The sequence below is a fragment of the Buteo buteo genome, chromosome 27 (assembly GCF_964188355.1).
Source record: "Buteo buteo chromosome 27, bButBut1.hap1.1, whole genome shotgun sequence".
Taxonomy (NCBI): Eukaryota; Metazoa; Chordata; class Aves; order Accipitriformes; family Accipitridae; genus Buteo; species Buteo buteo.
This window is the reverse complement of record NC_134197.1, coordinates 9082298-9103141: the sequence shown is the minus strand read 5'-3', so window position 1 is coordinate 9103141 and position 20844 is coordinate 9082298. Positions and strand designations below refer to the sequence as shown.

The 20844-nt window shown below is 37.5% G+C and overlaps 1 protein-coding gene across 1 annotated transcript in view; it reads right to left on the bottom strand.

Annotated features, from left to right (window-relative positions):
• Positions 1-20844, bottom strand: part of DNAH3 (dynein axonemal heavy chain 3) — a 66841-nt gene that overhangs the window by 18362 nt on the left and 27635 nt on the right. Inside the window, exons 24-47 of the mRNA XM_075058458.1 lie at positions 20645-20824; positions 19330-19466; positions 18445-18643; positions 17443-17535; positions 17025-17135; positions 15045-15159; positions 14429-14627; positions 12946-13054; positions 12552-12665; positions 11300-11476; positions 10482-10573; positions 9842-10061; positions 8878-9012; positions 7490-7601; positions 6468-6709; positions 5769-5869; positions 5584-5689; positions 4917-5046; positions 4189-4425; positions 3703-3806; positions 2376-2670; positions 1751-1930; positions 614-737; positions 365-521 (exon numbers count right to left, since the gene is read on the bottom strand). Coding sequence (XP_074914559.1) covers positions 365-521; positions 614-737; positions 1751-1930; positions 2376-2670; positions 3703-3806; positions 4189-4425; positions 4917-5046; positions 5584-5689; positions 5769-5869; positions 6468-6709; positions 7490-7601; positions 8878-9012; positions 9842-10061; positions 10482-10573; positions 11300-11476; positions 12552-12665; positions 12946-13054; positions 14429-14627; positions 15045-15159; positions 17025-17135; positions 17443-17535; positions 18445-18643; positions 19330-19466; positions 20645-20824 — 3669 coding nt within the window. The remainder of the gene's footprint in view (positions 1-364; positions 522-613; positions 738-1750; positions 1931-2375; positions 2671-3702; positions 3807-4188; positions 4426-4916; positions 5047-5583; positions 5690-5768; positions 5870-6467; positions 6710-7489; positions 7602-8877; positions 9013-9841; positions 10062-10481; positions 10574-11299; positions 11477-12551; positions 12666-12945; positions 13055-14428; positions 14628-15044; positions 15160-17024; positions 17136-17442; positions 17536-18444; positions 18644-19329; positions 19467-20644; positions 20825-20844) is intronic.

Here is a 20844-nt window from a genome sequence, read left to right as displayed (position 1 = left end):
CCTTGCCGTTTGTAAAAGATAGATACCAAGTCTTTTCCCACATTTGTTTCTTTTGTATATTTAGTTTGCAAGTTCAAGAGAAGGGACTGTCTGACTTGATGTACAGGCCTTAACAGATGGGCCTTGGACCTCTGGGCCCAACTGTAATGCATATAAAGAATATTAACAAAAATGACAGCTCTCTCCTTCAGAGACAGACAGAAAATATATAGCAAGGTATTCAGGGACTATCCTAATTTTAAACCTTGTCAATCTATTGAAACCACAGTTCATGTATTTTGAGATGTTTACGTACTGGTATTAAAAAATAATTTACTTCTTCCATTGCTCTTTCTTACAGCAACATAATTAAACTACAACTTACTTGCAAATGAGTGTGTGGACAGAGCAGCACTCCTTTAATAACCCTGGAAAAATCCCGTAGATTAAAGACATAGTGGGATTTTGAAGGAGTTGGGAGAAAATTATCAACCGCCATTTTATAAATCGCCATTGTCGCTTGGACCATTATTTTACCCAGCCTTAAGAAGGAAAAGAGATACAATTTTAACTTCTGCAGATAAATCACAGGAGAAAAGATGACAAAGGTGTTACAGGAAATATATCACATTACCTTAGAAACAGAGGCTCAAAGCCTTTGCCAAAGTGCCAATCAGCAACTGCAGTAAAAATCTTGGTTAATGTGTCATCATCAAAAGAACGGATAGATACAATATTCAAGTGCCGTGTGAAGCGTCCTGTAATACACACAAAAAGATGCAGAAAGATTTAGGAAAGTCCAAACATTTTTCCACCTATCAGCTAGCATATTCTAGGATTGACAGTCACTCAAACAACAACATTTGAATTTGGCTCCAGCTCTATGATTTTGTTTCTGGCAAATTTCTGCCCCAATAGTGATGCAAAAGAAATATAAACTGGTTTATATTTTATATCAGTATTTCACGTAGAATAACTGTTTTTAATACGAAAAATATGAATCTCCGTTACAACAAGGCCACTATTACCCAAATTTAAATTTCAGCTCACATTAGCCCTGTTGATTGTGATATGACACAGTAAACTTTACAAAATCAAGTATCTTGTTATCAGTTTTTACCTAAAAAGATTCAGTCGATACACTAGTAAATTTTACAAATTTAGCTGTATCAGAATAGTTATTTTAATAAAGCCTCCTCAGAGCACATACAGTTATACCTGTATTAGAGTGTTTATATGAAGCAAAGTAGCATAAGTGCCTTATAACAGTATAGCTGTAGGTACATTAGGGCTTTTACCGACATAACTTTTTAATTAGAAAATATAACCTCCTTCATGGTGATATGACAGGAGTCATGGACTTGCAGGCAACACGCTTGTAAGTAAATGCAAGCAGCCTATCTTAGCAGCAAGAGATACAATTTCAGAAGTGAACTGCCAGAAAGACTTGGCAAGAAGATGTATTCCCTCCCTTTTCCAAAGAATAGAAAATGGTAAAAGTGTCCAGTTCTCTACTTTTAGAATTATTTTCATCATTCATAGTTTAACCAGCATTAAAAACAGTGTTTCTAATTTTGATTAAACTCCTCCTGGAAAAGGTATAGATCTGACCTCAAGCATACATACTCCTATTTGGAATGACCCAGCCAGTGAATATATCTGTAGGTTTACAAGTAATAGATAAATGTAGAATTTGTCATCAGCAAAACTGAACCTGTCTTTTAACTTCACTCAATTAGATAACTACTTGCCATAGTAATGTATTTTCTACCTGTAATATCATTCCTGCCTCCCCCAGGTGGAACCATAGCTGAAACAAGCAGCACATCTATGATATTAATCTTGGATGTATCTTTCTTGTCATACCAGTGACCATGATCAATCCATTGTCTGAGAAGCTCTATAGGTGGCTGGGCTCCATACACTTCCTTTGCAGGCATGTTTAGGTCATCTATGGAGAACATAGACATTGAATAAAAAAACCTCAGTGTTTAGGAATTACAGTTTTCTTTCAAAGCTCAGAAGAAAAAATAACTTGAACTAGAGGTAGAAAAAAGTTGTGTCTTGCTAGTCTTGCTTCCCATTAAACTAACCAGAATCAAATGACATTATACTTCGCAGGCATATTTATAGGTGATGGTTTAACTTAGTGTGGTTGGTGATTTTGGTTTATTTTATTTCGTGTCACACTGCAACACTATGAACTATTCTGAAGACAACCACCACTTAAACAGTTAGAAACCTTTCAGCAGGGGGCAGTGCTAATCCTTCTTTGGATGCCTGAAAAAAGCCAAAGAGCACTGAGGCAATCCAAAATTATCAGTCTCAGTGAATCACTTCCTTTGCCTAAAGCCAGAATTAAAATGATATAAAAACCCTGAAAAAAGCTGTCTTACCCACAAATATTATAGCTTTTTTCCCCAAAGGAGGTCCAAATAATCCTTTTCTTCTTCTATCCAGCTTGGACAGAATAATATCCTGGGTTTGGTTAGCAGAAGTTCTTGCAGAGAAGTTGATGAAACTTGGGATGTATTTTTGCTTTGGAAGTTGTAGTAGAAAATTGTTTGTTATAGCTGATTTTCCCGTGCCAGTGGGACCCACAAAAAGCAAAGGGACATCATGCTCCACATATGTTTTAAGAAAAAACATTTGTCTGGCAGTTTCCATTGTTGGAATGATCAGCTCAGATACCTGTTACACAGGAAAGTAAAATGGCACATGAAAAACAAACATCCAATACCTTAATCAACATGAATATTTGCAAGCAACTACAGGAAGCCTATAGGACAAATGCATTTTTTAAAAATTCTTTTCTCTGAAAACTTAGGCTATAACAAAGTTCTGGTAGATCATTTGGCCCCACTTCTTGTTCAGTGTTTACACAGTAAATAGCACAACTGGTATTATCTATATTATGGTTCATGGACACTATATAAAGCCTGAAAGGAGAACTGCAGGGTTAAGTATGACTTAATTCTGTTCCTCTACTGTGCAAAGGGAAAGGAAAAGTGCTATCGAAATTTTTTTCTCTTCCTCATCTTCCACTTATCATTAGCAATTTTAGACAGCAGAATGAAATGTAATCTTACATCTCTCATGTACTTAATAGGGAAGACAGTCGCAACTACAATGGAATGAAAAGCTGAACAAATATCGCTTCATTTATCCTGAAATTTCATCAGAAGAATAGGTACTTTTTGGAGATCTCTGCTGTGCTACACTTCCCTTGAGTTCACAGCTGGCATCAAAATGTGAGTGACCCTATTTGGAAATGGAGGGGATCCAGGACTCTCAGTACTGCTCTCCATATCCCAAAGAAGTAGTAAGTCTCTTCAATTGCTTTCTCTGATTAGCTCATACTAAATCACGATATCAACCACAGAAAACAAAAAAGAAGGAATGAAAATTCAGGCTTTGTCTTTTTCCTACTGTGATTTCTCCAACATCAAATGCTATTACAGAGACAAAAGCAGAACCAAAATTTTAACCATCAGCCAACCTCAGGTCTCCATGTTCACCTGCAGTGCCAAACTTTCAATACTGATGGTACCAGAATCAAGACATAAGCATGAAAAGGAGCCTACAGAGATTAACAAAATGTTGCAGATCAAACATTAAACAGCCTGATATAGTAGAATCAAAGCTAGCTAACATAGTTGACTTATACCTCTAAATGATTTTGTCAAATAATTATTTTCTATAATGAAAGATATCAATGTGAACCTTAGCCCCTGGAGAGATAACTTGTTCTTCTTTTGTGATGTACTCCATCCACATGTTCCACTGCCCACTGCCATGCTTGTAAAAATAGAAGTCATAAACACTCCCTGTTAATTGAAAAACACAACATAGGAAAGCCCACTGATTAAAGAATAAAAATAAACTTCAATCATTTTAGTGTGAGACGTCCAACACTGTGAGATCATGAAGGCTTTCTAGTACACAAGATACCCTTCCCCCGCTACTGCCATTATCATCACAAAATTATTTTAGGTCAGATTCAGGTACATGGTTTGAGTACAAAATGAGGCATATGCTACTCCTGGTTAAAAGAGCCAGGAAAGAGAACCCAACTGTGCAACCCAAGGCTTGGCAGATGGTGGCTCTGCTGCAGACTTAACACCTGCCAAGCACTCTATTCTCCCCTACAGCGCTGACTTTTCTTATTGCTTTATAAAAGGCCAGGCAAGTACAGTTATGAAGAAGCACCTTTTTCTGGGAAGATATTGTTTCTGGTAAGTTTCACACTTTTAGGGCGTGGGTGTTCATCATTCATTCCCAGTAGCAAGTTGCGGTAAAACAAATCAAATTTCTTTCTGCTATCTGCATCGATGATCCCACCAACTGTCCAAACCAAAGCAAAAAGGAAAAGCCCCTGCAGCCACAAGATGATTTGCTGACTAGACATGCTTTCCTTCTCCTCTTCCTCTGATTGTTTTATTTCATCTAAAACACATATTTTGAATTTTAGTTAAATTCCAGTATTAACCATAAATCCCAATTCAAAATGCATTTTTGCAAAAGTATTCCGACACAAACTTGGAGCATTGTCTTCAGTGGAACAAAGCCAAATCTACAGAGTGAGAATCTTGTCTGTGTAAAATACTGTTTACAAATAAAAATAATTGAGACAAAAATATTTACAAAAGGTCCTAATTCTTTTCTTCAGATGCTAGCAAACAGCAAGCAAAAGTATGGACTTACAAGATCATGTTCAGTTTTGTAATGACACCAGTGTCCAAATACGAAAGCTCTGTATGCTAGTCAAAGCACTATTATTAATACTGGTCAGTGAGAAAGGGCTTGTGTTGTAGGATCTCAACAGTAAAGGAATTTCTTTGGTATTTCCTTGCATCTGATAACATGCATCTTGTTATGAGACTCAGCAGGAAAACAAGAAAAATTGAAATAAAAAGAATAAGGCTTAGGGTACTTACCAAGCAAACAAGTAAAGAGTTTCATCAAGCTGTAACTCAGATGAATAGATGATGTTTGTACAATGGCTTTGCAATGAAGGTGAATAAAATCTAAACAGGGCTGGACTAGCCACATAAACATGTCATTGACCTGCCAGGAGAAAAGGAAATGGCTTTAAAACTATACAGGAGTTGCCACATTTCCCACTGTCCCTCAATTCTCTCTCAATAAAACATAAGGCATCAGAAATTCTCCAAGTCTGCAGAGGGAGGATCAGGAAAGGACCTGTGTGAGGCAGTACTTAAGTGATCACAAAGTCACACCACCATTACCTGATAGTGAACACAAGTTGCTTCTGCAACAGAGCATTTCTCATGCTAAACTCTGGATGTCTTAGACAGAAGAAGGATGAGTTCAAAACATTTTGAGTCTTTCAGTATTTCCCACATTCCATTTCTAGTACTCACAGCATCTCCAGCTCTCATGCACTTTCCTTGCAACAACATTTGACATTAATTGTTACAAACTAATTTACAACAGCCTCTAGGAGATCTGGGACCCTCTAAATCATGAAAGTACTTCAAAAAGTTTGATTCTGCATTCCTGCCTTCAAGTTGGCAAACTGTGAACATCACCTTAAAGTTAATCTTCTAAATTAGAGCTATATAAAAAAATTAAGTCTCGCACCAGCTCTCGGTGTTCTTCCTGCAGGTTTGGAGGCAGTGTATTCATGTAGGAATCCTTCAGTGGCTTCCAACCTAACTGTTGTGGGTCCATATAGATCATACCACACCTGGGAAGAACAAACAACTATGGTACAGGAATCGATGTCCAAGGTGGGACAGTTCCAAGTTTGAATGCTTTCACATTACCTGCTGACAGTTGCTGGAGATGCCTCCTCTAAGTCTGCTGGCTCAAAGATTAAACTCATTTTTGAATTCATCTGTATTATTTCACCACTCATTAAGCATAACTAGAAGAAAAGCATCATGTAAACATGATCTAGTCATGTCAGTGGTGATCATCCAGTCAAAGCAATGCCTGTCATAAAATCACTGAACATTCTACTTAGTGTCACTCCTCATTCACTCATTCATGTTCCCATAACTCTTATTTTCTGGCCTCATCTCAACTTTTCCATGTGTTACCGTAATGGCTTGCAGTGACACAGAGAACAATGCTCTAACTTTAAATAATTCTGCAAGGAAAAGCAGTTATGACCTGCAGCTTTTTTTTAGTTAATTTATTCACTAAGTAATTTAAGCAAGTTCAGTTTTCAGTTACAGAACTGAGTTTACATATTTCAGTTTCCTAAAAGGGTCAATAAAAAAGCCTCACCGAGCAACCTCATTTCAATAAAGTAGGAGCAAGACAAGGCTTCTAGGGAGAAGTTATAGCTTAGTATCATCTACTAAACCAACTCATACAATTGTGGGGAAAAGCAATGCTTTTAAGCACATCAGCTTTTTCTCAGCCTCACACTTCCTTTGACTACCATAGTAAGAATATTGCTACTACTAAAATAAAGTACGTATATTCAAGGACAAGGTTACTGGCAAAAGTTAGGCTACCTTTTTATTATCATCCAGCACAGTGTTCATGTTCTCTATCCAAACTGCATCCACTGGACCATCAAAAATAATCCACTTCCGATCGTCTGTGGTAGAAGATGCTTGTTCTCTGAAGGCATTTGCAAGAACTCCATCTGTCCACTCATGGCTTACAGGATCAAAACTGCCATACAGCTGCCCCATAGTAATTGCTTTGGGATTAATAACTTTGTATTCAACAGCAAATTCATCCATGGATTTTGCTGTGTAAAAAGACAAACAGATGAGCTTAAGAACATTGAACATTGAACAACTGAAGTGTAGGGTTTGGCATTCGGAAGATCTCGCGATGTCACAGAAAGTTAGAGGGTTAGTCGCAGCCTTGTGATGTACCTGTAATCCCGCCTCCCCTTGTTAGTATAAAAGGAATTAACTGTGCAATAAAAGGCGGAAGTTGGCGCTCACACTGTGTGTTATCTGTCTCTTTCCCTGGTCCGGGCCGACCAGTGATCTAAGCGTGGCACCTTGATATGTAGCGAACGCTACACTGAAGTACAGAACAAGAAGATTCCTGAGGATCCTACTTTAGCTGCCCAAGGCAAAAAAAACCCCACACATTTGGCATCGAGGTAGCAGTAAATAAGAACTTCTGTTACTTGTACAAGGAAAGTACAGAGTCCTATGTGCAAAAGCACATGAAAAAAAGAAAAAAGCAGAGCAGAATAGATTTTATATGTTTATGGGAGCTACTTACAATCCCCCTATCAGAGCTAGTTTTTTCAAGAATATTATGCACAAATACAATGCTTAACAAAATTCATAGAAGCATAAACAAATTAATATGTTTTACTATTCCCGTAAATGCAGGCAAAAATAATTCCAGACAAATATACCAGACAAAAATAGTTCAATGAATAGAAACCTTCTAGTTGAGAAAACAGAATATAAGACAATTAACAACCTGAGCATATCTCTGCAAAGGAAAAACATTAGTCATAGAATTAACTTCATTTAGTGAGAAGTTTGTGGCTGAACAATGTTACCTGCGCACAAATCGCCAAGGGCTCCAGCTAGCACTTTGTATGCACAGGTCTTCCCACTCAAAGGATCTCCAACAATCATGAAACCATGGCGCACCAGCATCATTTCATATATCTGTACCAGTGACAAGACATTGACTCTTTAATACAGTACAAAAGCAAGCATTACGTGTATGAAACTAGAGGTATTTCTCCTGCACTCAGGTGTGACAGGACAAAATATCAGCCAAGTATCTGCACTCTATTAAGGCTGACCGAAGCATTAACCCAAATCAGAAGGCAGTCATATTATTATGGCAATTCTCGCTGATGTAATTTAATAAGTCATTGCCCCCAGACATCCCCCCTTCCTCCTTTCTAAATATCTTCTCTCAGCTGTAACAGCATCATTGTACAGGGTGTGAGTGCACTAACCAGACACTGTAGACCACAGCCCAGTGTAAAAGCCTGAACTGAAATCAATGGTTACCAATGAAGCTAACACAAAGGGATTGAAACTACAGTTCTGAGGATCTGTCATATGACTGGGCCCACAGAGGCTGATGTTGAACTGCAAGGGTGGTAACTTCTTCAGCTATCCCACAAGATCTTGCCAGAACTCAAGTCAAAGCTTGCAAAGAGAACACCTTCAAATAGACCTGTAAGAAGAAGCCTTAAGAAGATTTTTTTTTTTTTTTTAATCTCAGGTAAGGCTGATATTTTCTGATTTAGCTTAAATTCCTAACCAGTTAAGACTACCTCTATTTAAATGAAAGATAAAGCATGGATTGCAAAGCAGCATAAGCAAAATCTGAACATAAGCCATAAAGTCTGAACTGCTGTTGGAGGGGTCCCTCATGATCCTGCCCCAGGCCATGCATTTTTGCCCTTGCCATTACACTGTCACTAGGCTGTACTACTCACAAGGAAAGAAAAAAAGTTAAGCATTCTTTAAAAGGTCACTAATACTAGTAAATAGGAGACAATGCGAACATAGAGCTGAATGTGAAGCATAAGCAAGGGTGAGAAATGTCACCCCTTTCAAGACTTCTCAAGGAGACTGTGAGCAGATCTGGGAAGAAAGCCTGACTTCCACTCCAGACTTCTGTTCACTAGGCTACACTGCCTCAGCTAGCACGAGATTCAGTTTAATCTTTATCGTGAACCATAAGACCTAAGACGTGGCTGCACACGTTAGCTCTTTCACAGGCTGGCTGAATTAAAAAATCACTACAAGTAAAGCAGGCTTCTACTCCATGATTTTTACTCAGTAAAAACATGCTGTTAGCAATATTCTATTAATTGATTATGGAAACTATTAGCTATTCATTCATGACACAGACAGACAATGAATGAAGAATGTTTCTGCTCCTATACTTTTCTTCCCCAGAAGTAAGTATGTGAAAATGAACCTGAGTAATTTTTCCAAGGAACCATGGAACCGGTTGAAGATCCATTTTTTTTATATTTTCAGTTAGTGCCTGGACAAGCAGGTCATAGTCAGGTGTAGGAAGAACCACTCCAGGAAACAGGTCAGATATGATGCCCTGTTAAGGAAAGACAGTATTTAAACACAGATTACGAAAGGGAAAACTTGTATGCCCAAAGCATAAAACTCTACAAGTAAACCAATATTCACACAGCTAACAGGAGCTTAAGAGGAAATGTCCTCAGCTGGACAAAACTAACTTCCAGGCAAACTGTAGCCATGAAAGTATTCTGTATGCATGTGACAAACGAGTGCCTGAATGTTTCATACACATACTGATATTATAAAAGGAGGCTTAACCTGCTGCAAATTTTCCCCAAAAAGTATTACAGGAAAGGATGTGAAAGTGGTTGAAAGAATTTCAGTGATTAAATAGAAGGGTATGTGTTCTGAAATTTCAAAGCAATGATTCTGTGTGTCCTTGTACCCTAGCTTTTAGGTCTTTAATATTGATTGCTCTGTAGTTTAGCATAGTCTTTATTTTCTGTTAAAGCAGTATGCAAACAGAAACTTCATTGTTTTAATTTTGACTTCAAATTTCTAATTGACCATAATTTAGTTGTCCACATCTCTTTCACAACACAAAGCCAGAATGCAAACTTCAAAGAATGGTTTCCACAAATGAAACAGCTCAAGGTGACTTTTAGCAAGATATCTTATAAAACATTTTATAGAATAACTTGAAAGCCACCACTGAAAGTTTGTTTTTCAAAATAATACTAACAGAACCAAAGACTGCATCCAAATCAGTGGACTGAAATAACTCCACACTAATATAGCAGCATCTAGATCAAACTGTTCTAAATTAAGATAATGACCTGTTTCTGTAGGTTCTTATAACAGACCTCACCATCACAAAATTTAAACACACCAACATGATAACTTACCTGAAACAATGGCACATCCTGTGCCAAGAATTTGGCCAAGTTAACATCCAGCAAAGCCCGAAGTAACAATACGCTTTCATTTTCAGTTGGGTACTTTAGTTTTAAGTTTCCTGCTGCTGTCAGGGCAGATTTAACAGCACGCATTCCATAGTCATAGTGATGCTGAGATGACAGCTGCTCAGAGCACAAACGGTAAGTGGCAACAATTTTCTGGGCAAGACTGTGGGTATTAAAATATCACATGTAGAATGAAAATATCTCACCATGCAAGGAAAATAATTTAAGTACCTATATACACAAAGTAACTGCAGTGATTGTCAGACATATCAGCTGATAAGATGGCCCAAAACACATAAGAAGCAAAACTGTAGATTATGCCATGCCAGAGAATGTGTGTGCCATTTTGAAATTCTGTTTGATATTACGATACATTTTCCAAATGATCCTGTGTAGAGGTGCATATCTGTCAACATGACGTGGTAAATGATAATTTATGATAAAGCAGGAGATTAAGAAGTACTTTCTGGAGAAACAGAACATGGACAGCCTTCCAGAATTATATGCCTCAAACACACATATATGACTTATAGAGGAATGAGGTATATCAGACTCAACTGAGGGAAAATTCAGCATGTCTTACCTCCGAGAGTCCAAAAATCCCATTGAATAAAGTGAAATTTCTCCAATCAAAGCATAATCTGGAACCATCATGGCAACTGTTCGAAACAGTGCCTGTAAGAAAAAAGGCAAGACATAAGCTTAGACTACAGAATACGGTAATAAACTTGCACTTGTTTTGTAAGAATAGTAACTCTCCATAAATTCATTAACTTCTATACTCTGTATTCCATTTTCATTACTTTAGGAATCATTCGAAATCTATGGGATTGCATTAGAATTGTTACAGGAACTGTGATATTATCAAGAGGTTCAATAGGTCTGTGCTAAGCACTGTAGGAACAAATGTTTAGCAAGAGTCACAATCCTAAAGAACTATTAATAGAGGAAAAGGGACATGTCATTCATCTCACTTTCACAATAGACAAACTAGCACATGGTGGGGTTAATGTCTTGTAAAAGGTCATGCAAAAAATTGTGGCAAAGCTAGGAGAAGAATTAGGACCACATCAGTCTCTCTGCAGTGTCTCAGCAACTTGCAAAGTTATAATAAATTTAAACTGGGATTTAGATCGCCAAGCCATCGTAAACCAGGAGAATTTCCACTTGGAGCACAGTTAAAGCTGTGAACTAGTATCAGTATGGTTAGACGGAGACCTTTCATCTGTGCATTTTGTACAATCCTAAACACTTACTAAAGCTTAGCAAAAAGCACAGCAGAGTACACTTGAATGGGTTAACAGTACATTATTTGATTTCTGCCTTCCTTTTCTTATTACAATAGACCAGAAGTTGCAAATTCTGTTTAATTTCTACAAGGAACCAGGATTCGAGATTTACCTTCAGATTATCAGGCAGCTCTGCCCGTCCAGCATACCCAGGATTCATCGTGATAAACACAGCACAGGCAGGATTAAGAGAGATCTCAGTCCCTTCAAAGATGAATTTTTTGAGTTTGCGAATAATAGCTTGCTGTATGCTAAGTATTTGTTGGGCAACTACAGATAATACTTCAACCTAATACAGACAGAACAGATTGGAAAACGTAAGACACTTGGAGACAATATCAAATGTTTTTGTTTATATATTTTGATGGCTATATTTACATTCCTCCAGGTGAAAATCACCCTGTGTCTGATAACTGAGCCTAAATATTAGCTGTCTATTGAAGCAATCCTCTGGAAGTTAGTGCCACCATTCCCTATTCAACTAATGTAGACAGATCAACAGAGGCTTCTAAAAACCTCCACAGGGAAATATCATCTGCCTGAACGTAGACATGTAAGTTAGGTGGACAGGAACTCCCTCTGGAGGCCTCCAAAAGCACTTTCCTTTCACCTCAGATGACAAAGAATTTAGGCTCTTCAGAAAGACTGATTCAGCCTAGTGCCAATCCTCAGTGCTTTGAAGTATCAAGGTAACAGAATATTGGAAAACAAGAATGCTAACACTTGAATTCATTAAAAAACAAGTTACAGCAGACAAACGGAGGATACTAAAACATACAAAATAGAACTTCATGGAATTTCCACATTTACTAGTATTTACTTAAATCTAACTCCATCAAAATAACAATAAAACTTATCCAAAGTCATTAGTGACCAAATTAAAAAAAAAAATCAGAATAAGACCAAGGAGGGGAGTAGATGTGTCTGGTTACACAGCTAGTTAACCAGGTCACTCAGTTAGCGACACTCAGCTAGTCATCACAGGAATACCTCCACAGGGATTTGTCTGTCTTGTGCTGAACAACAAATGCTGTCCCACAGCTGTAGTTTGATTTCTCAAGAAGAGAAGGACAGTTCTTTCCCAACAAATGAGTGTCACATACAAAAGAAAAAATTGCACAGGAACAATTTTTTCAGGTAAAATAATCCAGAACGCAAGACTTCTGCAACACAGCACACATAGGCATGTGTTCCTACAGCAGGCTGCTGAGTACCTATTTCTATGTCAGTGATTATCAAAACAAAGAGGCTGTATCACAAATAAAAGTAGAAAATTGGCAATAATGCTGTCATGTCTAAATCTAAAACTTCTTGTGTCTTAAATGAAAGCTTTATCATTTTATTTGTCCAAGTTAAAACGTTACCTCAATTCTATTGAACTCATCAAAGCAGGACCATGCACCAGATTGTGCCAGCCCCTTAAAGAACTTGCCCATTGCCTTGTAATCGAGACCATCGGAGCAATTAAAGACCACACACTACAACAAAAACACACAGAGAGCATCTCTCAGTATTAACACAAAGTGCACTATAAAATTCTTAGCATCTGCAATGGGAAAGGATTGTTATTGCTAATTTTGGATTACAACACCAGGATGCCATATAGACACAGTCCTAAATGCGTGCTTCTTACCAACAATTTCTGTGAATAACAAATAGGTACAGAACAAGCAGTACTTGGTTAAGAATGGCATTTCAAGAAATATCTACATATCCAAACATAAACAATGCAAAGAAAAGAAGTTGGTATTTTGGCACCTGCTTAGCTAGTGCTTTTGCTAGATCTTTTGTTGTTTCTGTTTTGCCAGTCCCAGCAGGTCCTTCTGGAGCACCACCAAGATTTAATTTCAAGGCACCCATTAATGTCCTATATAAACAAGAACACAGGCATTAGAAATAGTAATCTTTAATGGCAGATTGTTTCTGAAGGGGTGGATAAGTATTTTCCTATACAAGTTCCCCTGGAGACGATTTACTTGTTCCCTATTGACTTTGCAGCTTGCCCTAAAAAAACCAGTATTGTCTCATAACTGATTCCCAATTGTGGAAGCTCACATTCACCTACTTGGCCTACAAGGAATGTCAAGGCTTTTTATTACATGCATCCATCCTGTAGATCCTCAATTGCACAAGGAAATGCACAGCGCCATAAGCAAATGGCAGAGTTTGCAAAAACACACATTTTCAAGTGACACTCATGAGAAGAGCTTGAAGCTGGCTTTATAAATGAAGTCAATCTTTAGAAATGGCTGAGAAAGCATAAAGGTTATTTCATAAACCTAGGAATCACATTGCTCTCCAAGTGGTTTTCATACTAAAAATGAAATACCTGTTAACACTGGAGTAATCTGATTATTTTACAAAAGCCTCATTCAAAGGCTTTGCCACCAAAAGCAGTTGTTAAGTTGTGCTGAATAGAGTCTTATTGCTTGCACTGAAACTACATCTGGCACAGCTGACTGCACAGTTTTAGTTTAGATTGAGCTAATCCTAATGACAAAACCCCCAGTTTACAGCTAATGCACCAGCCATGTGGCTCTTTCAACACCACTGTGAATGCCAAAAGATTAAGCATTTGCCAGCATAGGCATTAACATAGGCACTTTACCACAAGTGCCTTCTACAAGATGGTGAGTTCACAGCTCAGCGCTCAGGTAAAATCTTTACATCCTCACCATATATTTGCCTGGAGATACTACAAAAGAAAGTTCTTTAGAGCTAAAATTACCTGCTGAGATGACCTGTGTCTCCGGGGCTCACCAGAAGTGAAATACCAACTGTCCTTGAATATTTCAACCTTAGGGGATGAAGTGTTTCCATTTCCACCTCTTGCAAGCAAGCGGAGGAACAGGAAGCTAACTGCATTCAAACATCGGTGAAGGGCTTTATAATTACCTCATTTATTTTACAGGCAGGCATACCGTTCCTGTATGTCTTATTTCAAAGAAATTAATGGACCAATGCTACTGTAGAGTTCTTTACAGTTCCAGTACCATGAGTTGCCAGCTCTCTTCAGACGAACATTCTTTGATACAACAGAGACTATTACTCTACTGGTGTAGAAACCTACACATTGTAAATATTTTACCATATTCGGGCAAAGAAGATATATAAGATTTGCCTCCAAAAGCTACAGGAAAATCTTAGTTGCTGAGGTTCCTGCTATTAACCATAACAAATGAAAGTAAATATAGATCAATCAAAAAAATGAAAACATTATTCATAGACAACATGGCTTTACCTATAACATCGATCTGTTAGTGGCGTTATAACCAGACGTGGAGAATTGCCCAGGTACTCATAACCATATTTGGCTTCTGTTGTTATCATTCGCACTATTACATCCTCCTCTTCCCAGTAGTATCTTAGCTGAGAAATCCACTGGAAGTCATTCAGATCTGTGATTTTGTCTTCAACCAATTTTGCAACCACATCACGAGCTGCAGAGTAAGAGACAGATTATCTGAAAAAGCTAAACACTTCTACTGTGTTAGTTTACTTAAAACAACATGTAAGTAAACTAACATTTACTTATAGCTATGTAAGAGTAAATCAACATTTAGAGTAGTAGGCTGGCTTTCATGTTAGAAAGGAATCTGCATCTGTTTTGCATAGGCAATCAGCTTCATTTGATCTAGATTCCAGTGCCTGTTCTAAGTAGACAGGAGAGAGTTGTGCAGGACTGAGCAATCTCCATTTGCCCAAAGACAATAACTCTGTAACTCTGTGCAATAACTCTGTAAAGGTTGTCTGAAGTTAGAGAAAGCATTTTAGCTGCCTCTTTCAAGTAGTTCACCCAACTAACAATAGCAGCACTGCCCCAGATACAACAAGAGTACCAGCGACTGCAGATTTACCATGCACATCAATGACAGTAAGAGCTCCAAGTGTCAGCCGGGCTCCACTGGACAGCTTTCCTCTCACTAACTCAACAATGTCCTCAATTTGTAGATTGCTCTTCTCAAAAAAATCCTGTCACAGGAACAGAACACAAGCACTAATGTAATGCTGTAGCTAGCAGTTCTTAAGCTCCCATGGGTGCAGTCATTGGAGACAGGTCTTCCAACAAAACATAATAATGGAAGTCTGGGCACTACACAAACATTTAAAATTCTCTTTCATGTACTGGCATTTTATTTTACTATGAACACTTCAAAAAGCTTTATGGCCTGAAAGTAGCATAAGCAGAAGTCTTAATCTTTCTTCCTAATAAAAATGACAGAATTCCACGATAGGACATGAGCAGATTCTCTCTGTTGGGTTAATTTGGATTAGATTTCTTCTGTAAATTAGTAGTAAATTGTAAATTAATAAAACTAATAGAAATCTAAGATTCTCCTAACTTTACTATAAACATTTTAAATTATATTCTCATTATTACATGAAAAAGTTTAATGAAATGAAAGATTAATGAAGTTTTTATTAGTGACTTAGACAACAGGACAGAGGGCACCCTCAGCAAGTCTGCAGATGATACAAAACTGGGAGGAGGGGTTGATAGACCAGATGGGTGTGCTGCCATTCAGATGGACCTCAACAAACCGGAGTAATAGGCCGACAGGAACCTCGTGAAGTTCAACAAAGGGGAAAGTCCTGTATCTGGGAAGGAATAACCTGCATGTGCCAGTACACACTGGTGGCCAACCAGCTGGAAAGCAGCTCTGAAGAACAGGACCTGCTGGTGGACACCAAGCCAAACATAAGCCATCAATGTGTCCTTGAGGCAAAGAAGGGCAACAGCATCCTTGGCTGCATTAGGAAGAACATTACCAGCAGGTCAAGGGAGGTGATCCTTCCCCTCTAGTCAGACACCACACCTGAAGTGCTGTGTCACTCTTCAGCTCCTCCATAGAAGACAGGCATGGGCATACTGGAGCAAGTCCATTAGCAACCTGGTTTAGTTGGCCCTGCTTTAAACAGGATTGGACTACATGATGTCCAGAGGTCCCTTATATTCTGTGATTCACAGTTCTGTGATTCCTTCTCGTTTTTCTTAATCTATGGATTGTTTGGGATATTTTCTTTGAAAGTATAAATATTTTCAGTTCTGACTGGATATGTGGAATAAGATCTTCAACTGGTATTAAACAACACAGGCAAGTTAAACCTAAGATATTCAGTAAGGATACAGAAACAGAGCTAATATTAAAATGTAGTATTTGATGTGATGTTTATTAGAACTTTTCTATTTCCACATATAAAAAGCAGCCCAAACACTGTCGGCAGAATGAATCCCCAAATAAATCCTCATCCATCTAGCTCAATTAAGATCAGACAAAAGCCCACTGAATTAATCAGAAATTATTTCCATTACTTGAGTATGCATTTGATTAGCCTCAGTGAAGTGATACTTAAAACTGTTGTGATGACAGAGGCACTACAAACATAAGAAAAGTCTCTTGTATGAAATAATAAACTTGGCTGCTGCACCTTTATCACCAGGAGAATCTAGTAATAACCAGACAAATAACTGCGCCATACTGTAAGGGTAGATTCTGCCTGCACATTTCCCTGGGGCTTCACATGTAAAGACAGGAGTTAGAAATAAAAATACATAGTGTTTAACAACTGTCTGTGACTTTTTGTTTGGTACTTTACACCAGTATCACCCATAAACAAATACAATTTCCTTCGGTGTGATTTCTTCTGATACACATCAAAGTAAATGAAAACAAGCCCCTGCTAAGACACAAGAAAAAAGGAAATAGAAAACAAAGCATGCTGCATGAGTAAATTGTAATATGTTGTTGACAGAGGATCTTCTTTGCTAGAAGGAGCTTTTTATTAATTAATCAGAGTTTAGTGCTTAGAAATAGAATGGTAGAAGAAAATCTTACCAGTAAAGTTCCTTTCCTTATAGCCTCAGACACTTCTTCTGTCCAGTAAATGGATGAAACACAAATAACCACTTGTCCAGGCCACTGAAGTACCCATGTTTTCCGAGGAACCTTAAAAAAGAAGATCCATTCCAGACATAGGTAGTCATATAAACATATTACATTATGGCACTGATAACAATTACTCTTCCCAAATTTCTTTCATCTCATGCTGTAAATAAATGAGAATCAGCATGGAAAGCTTTAATACTTTTTCTTCAAGAAATTCAGAGTTATAACTTCAGACTGGTACTACTGAACAAGGAGAGCTGGATTCCACTTGGCTTCAAACATTTTTCCCTGGTTAAGAATTTCAGCAACCTGTTCATGTACAGTTGCTTGTGAAATCTATTTTGTACTATAATTCAGGAAAAATTACCTTGATATATCCTCTTATGCCATCTTGAATAACTTGTCTTACACTGGCCAGCATCATTTCCTCTACTTGCAAAAGCCATTTTTCTACCATGCCCTTCAAAAAAGAAAAACAGTTAAGAGTCAATACACATTTCCCGATTATACTCCTCTTAAAGGACAAATTCTTTGAAATGTGTTAGGCTTAAATATGCTTTCTTCTGATCTGGGTGTGGTATACAGGAGGAAGAAAGGTTGCAATTTCCCAAATTCTGACAGGCAATACTGCAGTTTAACACTGTCTGAAGGCAGGTATATCAAGCCAACTCTAAAGACAATCCAGCTGAAGAAACAGCTGTATATGTTTCATATAAGCAAAAACAAAAAACGCAGATCATAGATTGCATGATCATTTAAGCTTGGTCATTTTAACACAGGGCATGTTTTGTTCCTGGACGATTAAGGGAAAAGGGGCATCTGTAACTCACAACATGCCACACCATTCATCTCTTTTTGGTTACCATACAGCAATCCAGCTCCGTACCTTCACATTGAGAATAGCAGAAGATGGAACTGAGATACTTTTCAAAACTTGTAATGTTACTATTTCTACTCAGATCCCTTTTGCACTAATGCTCTGAGTCTTCACTGCCAGCCATTCATAATGTCCCTCATTCCTCTCTGTTTCAGCCATGCTGTGCAATGTTACATACATATGTATATAGAGAGCTCTATATGGGGGGGGGGTGGGTGGGGGGTGTAGCTCGCTCTCTTATCTATCTATCTACATCTTAAAAGTAGTAGGAACATAAAGCTGCAGAAAAGTGCCTAGAGGAACTTACCCCCAAATTGGTATGTATTACTCCTTTTTGTAGGAAATCCTTTTTGTTCTAGAATACCAGTCTGCACTCTCACTTCCTCAACACCTTTCATGATCTGATCCTAAATGTTTTAAACCTCATTCCCCAAAAAACATACACTTTAGGCAAAGTAATAATTTAATATCATATAGTTAAAAAAAAATTACTTTTGCATTCACTGGATAAATTTTATCTACGAAAGGAACAATTTCTTTCTCTGAACTAATCATGCCTACGATCTCCAGATCTGTGAACTCCAGTTCAGCAATTCCTTCAAAACACTTCTTTAAATGTGGTTGTACTCGAAGAGGATCCTTTGTTTCAGACAATATTTCAAGCAGCTCATCATTAGATAGGAAAAAGAATCTGTTAGAAAAATACAATTAATGAACATGCACTTTCCAATCATGAAAATTGTCATTAATAATCTATTAATGCAAGATAGATGTAATTGGTTTTAGTGTTGCTTAAGACACTAGTATAACAGAGAGGAAATTATTATCTGAAATCCCTTTTCATAAATAATTTTTAACACTATAAAACTTATCACACCTGTTTTTTCCAAATTTCATTATGACCATCCTTTTAGGCAGACAAAGAAAGAAGCATTCTCAAACCCATGCAGGAAAGACTAGATATATCTATGCAGCCAATAAGTACCTTGTAAAAACATAGAATCCTGTTCCTCATATATAACTCCTACGTATCACCCACTTCTGCACTACTAAAGAGGGTAGGGCAGAGATGAAATTGCAAGTCAGACATGGGAAGGTAGCAAGTTCCTTCAAAAATACCCTGTAAGTGATAATGTCTTTCTAATCATAAGTTTACACTGTGGTAGACAGATTTTGCCTCCGTACCCCCTGGCACTGCAAATTTAACTGGAGCTGATGAAAATTAATGATGTCTGGAGAAAAGAACAGGTTTTCATTTTTTGTTGCATGGGACTGTGCCCCACGTGTTTACAAAATGAGACTTTTCAGTTCAGTAGAAATGGTTTGAAAGACCTCATGGGTTTTTGTCTCTAACTTAAGCCTGTTTAATGAATTTACCTTGGGAAATATAATCTTTTCTTCTCCAAGTAACTATTCAACCCCTTTTGAATGTCTTCTAAGAGAGTATTTGCTTCCTGAAGTCTGTCTAACATCATGGGTTGTTCAGTTGCTACAAGTACCTTTGTGTCTTTCACCTTTGTAAAAACAAAATACACAGCAGAAACCACTAAAAGTTGCAATAGATTTGTACATCAAAATTGTTATCATCAATCACATACACTGCAGGAGGCTAAAAAGCTATATATTCTTCTCTGTATTGTGCCTTCCTGTTATTAAATACGCATGCATTATTTCATAGTTTTGCTTTTCAGACTATCAGTTTTACCAGTTTGAACTTTACAGACAATAATGCAACAAGGAAATATCCACAGGAATCAAAATCTTTGGCACTTGCTCCTGTGTCTTGAGCTTGCTACATTTTTTTCCATTCACAAATAAGTTCTGTCAAACAGAGCCACAGTACATCACAACTATTCTCTGTTCTTGCCATCTAGGTGGCATTTTTTCTTTCTGATAACACTCCTCTTAACTCAAAAGGATACACCTATTTCAGAACAGGCTTCATGATTCAGAGTCTGAGCTGTTAAGACAGGTCTCAACTTCTATTTAGTTGTACTGATTATTTCAACACTTTTATCACACAATCACACGCTCCCAATGTTTTTGACAAACATCTCAGCTCACACTACCACTAAGTATCTGGCCTCTTACCCAACTTCTTAGTTATAGGGAACTGAACAGGATACCTAATTGCATTTACTATCCCCATTATCTTATCCTGACACACTACTATCCCAGTATGTATTCACCAAAGTTTTGAATAACCATGCCACCACATATTAGAGAACAATCATATGCAAAAAAAAACCATTTAGTTGCTCTAATAATGTGTATGCCTCAAAAGCCTAATGCAAAATCTAATTGTATCCAGAGAAGACTTTGTACAGACTGTCAGTGAACTTTGAAGCAGATCCTGAAGGCACAAATCAGTCATCTTTCTACCTAATTCTGATCATTTAACCATACAAAAGCCAGAAAATTTAGAATTAGAATGTTACTTGAGCTCTGATTCACCCTGCAATATCCAGCCTTTACAGAAATCTCAAGCAATAATGATATAATTTCCCACTTTTACTGCAAGACTAGGTTTTGGTGGGCTTTAGTAAAGGATTTTCCACTCCATATTATACCTTCTTGTGACTTACATACAAATAACTAACTCCAGAAAAGTTAGCATATCTTCATGATAGTAATAATCGTTACCAGATGTGCATAAAAATACATGATTTATTAAATACGAGCACTTACTTACCACTTGTGCCATAATGTCCTTCCAGTATGAATCCACAATTCCAAACTTTCTGCCCTCTTCAGGCATTTGAGCTATAATGTCTTCTGAACTAAAAATTGGTTCTAAATACAACCACGTTGCCTGACATTTTAACCAGCTATCTAGAATATCTTGCATTAAACACAGCTTATTCTCCCAAGCCTGTAATGAAAACATTTAAT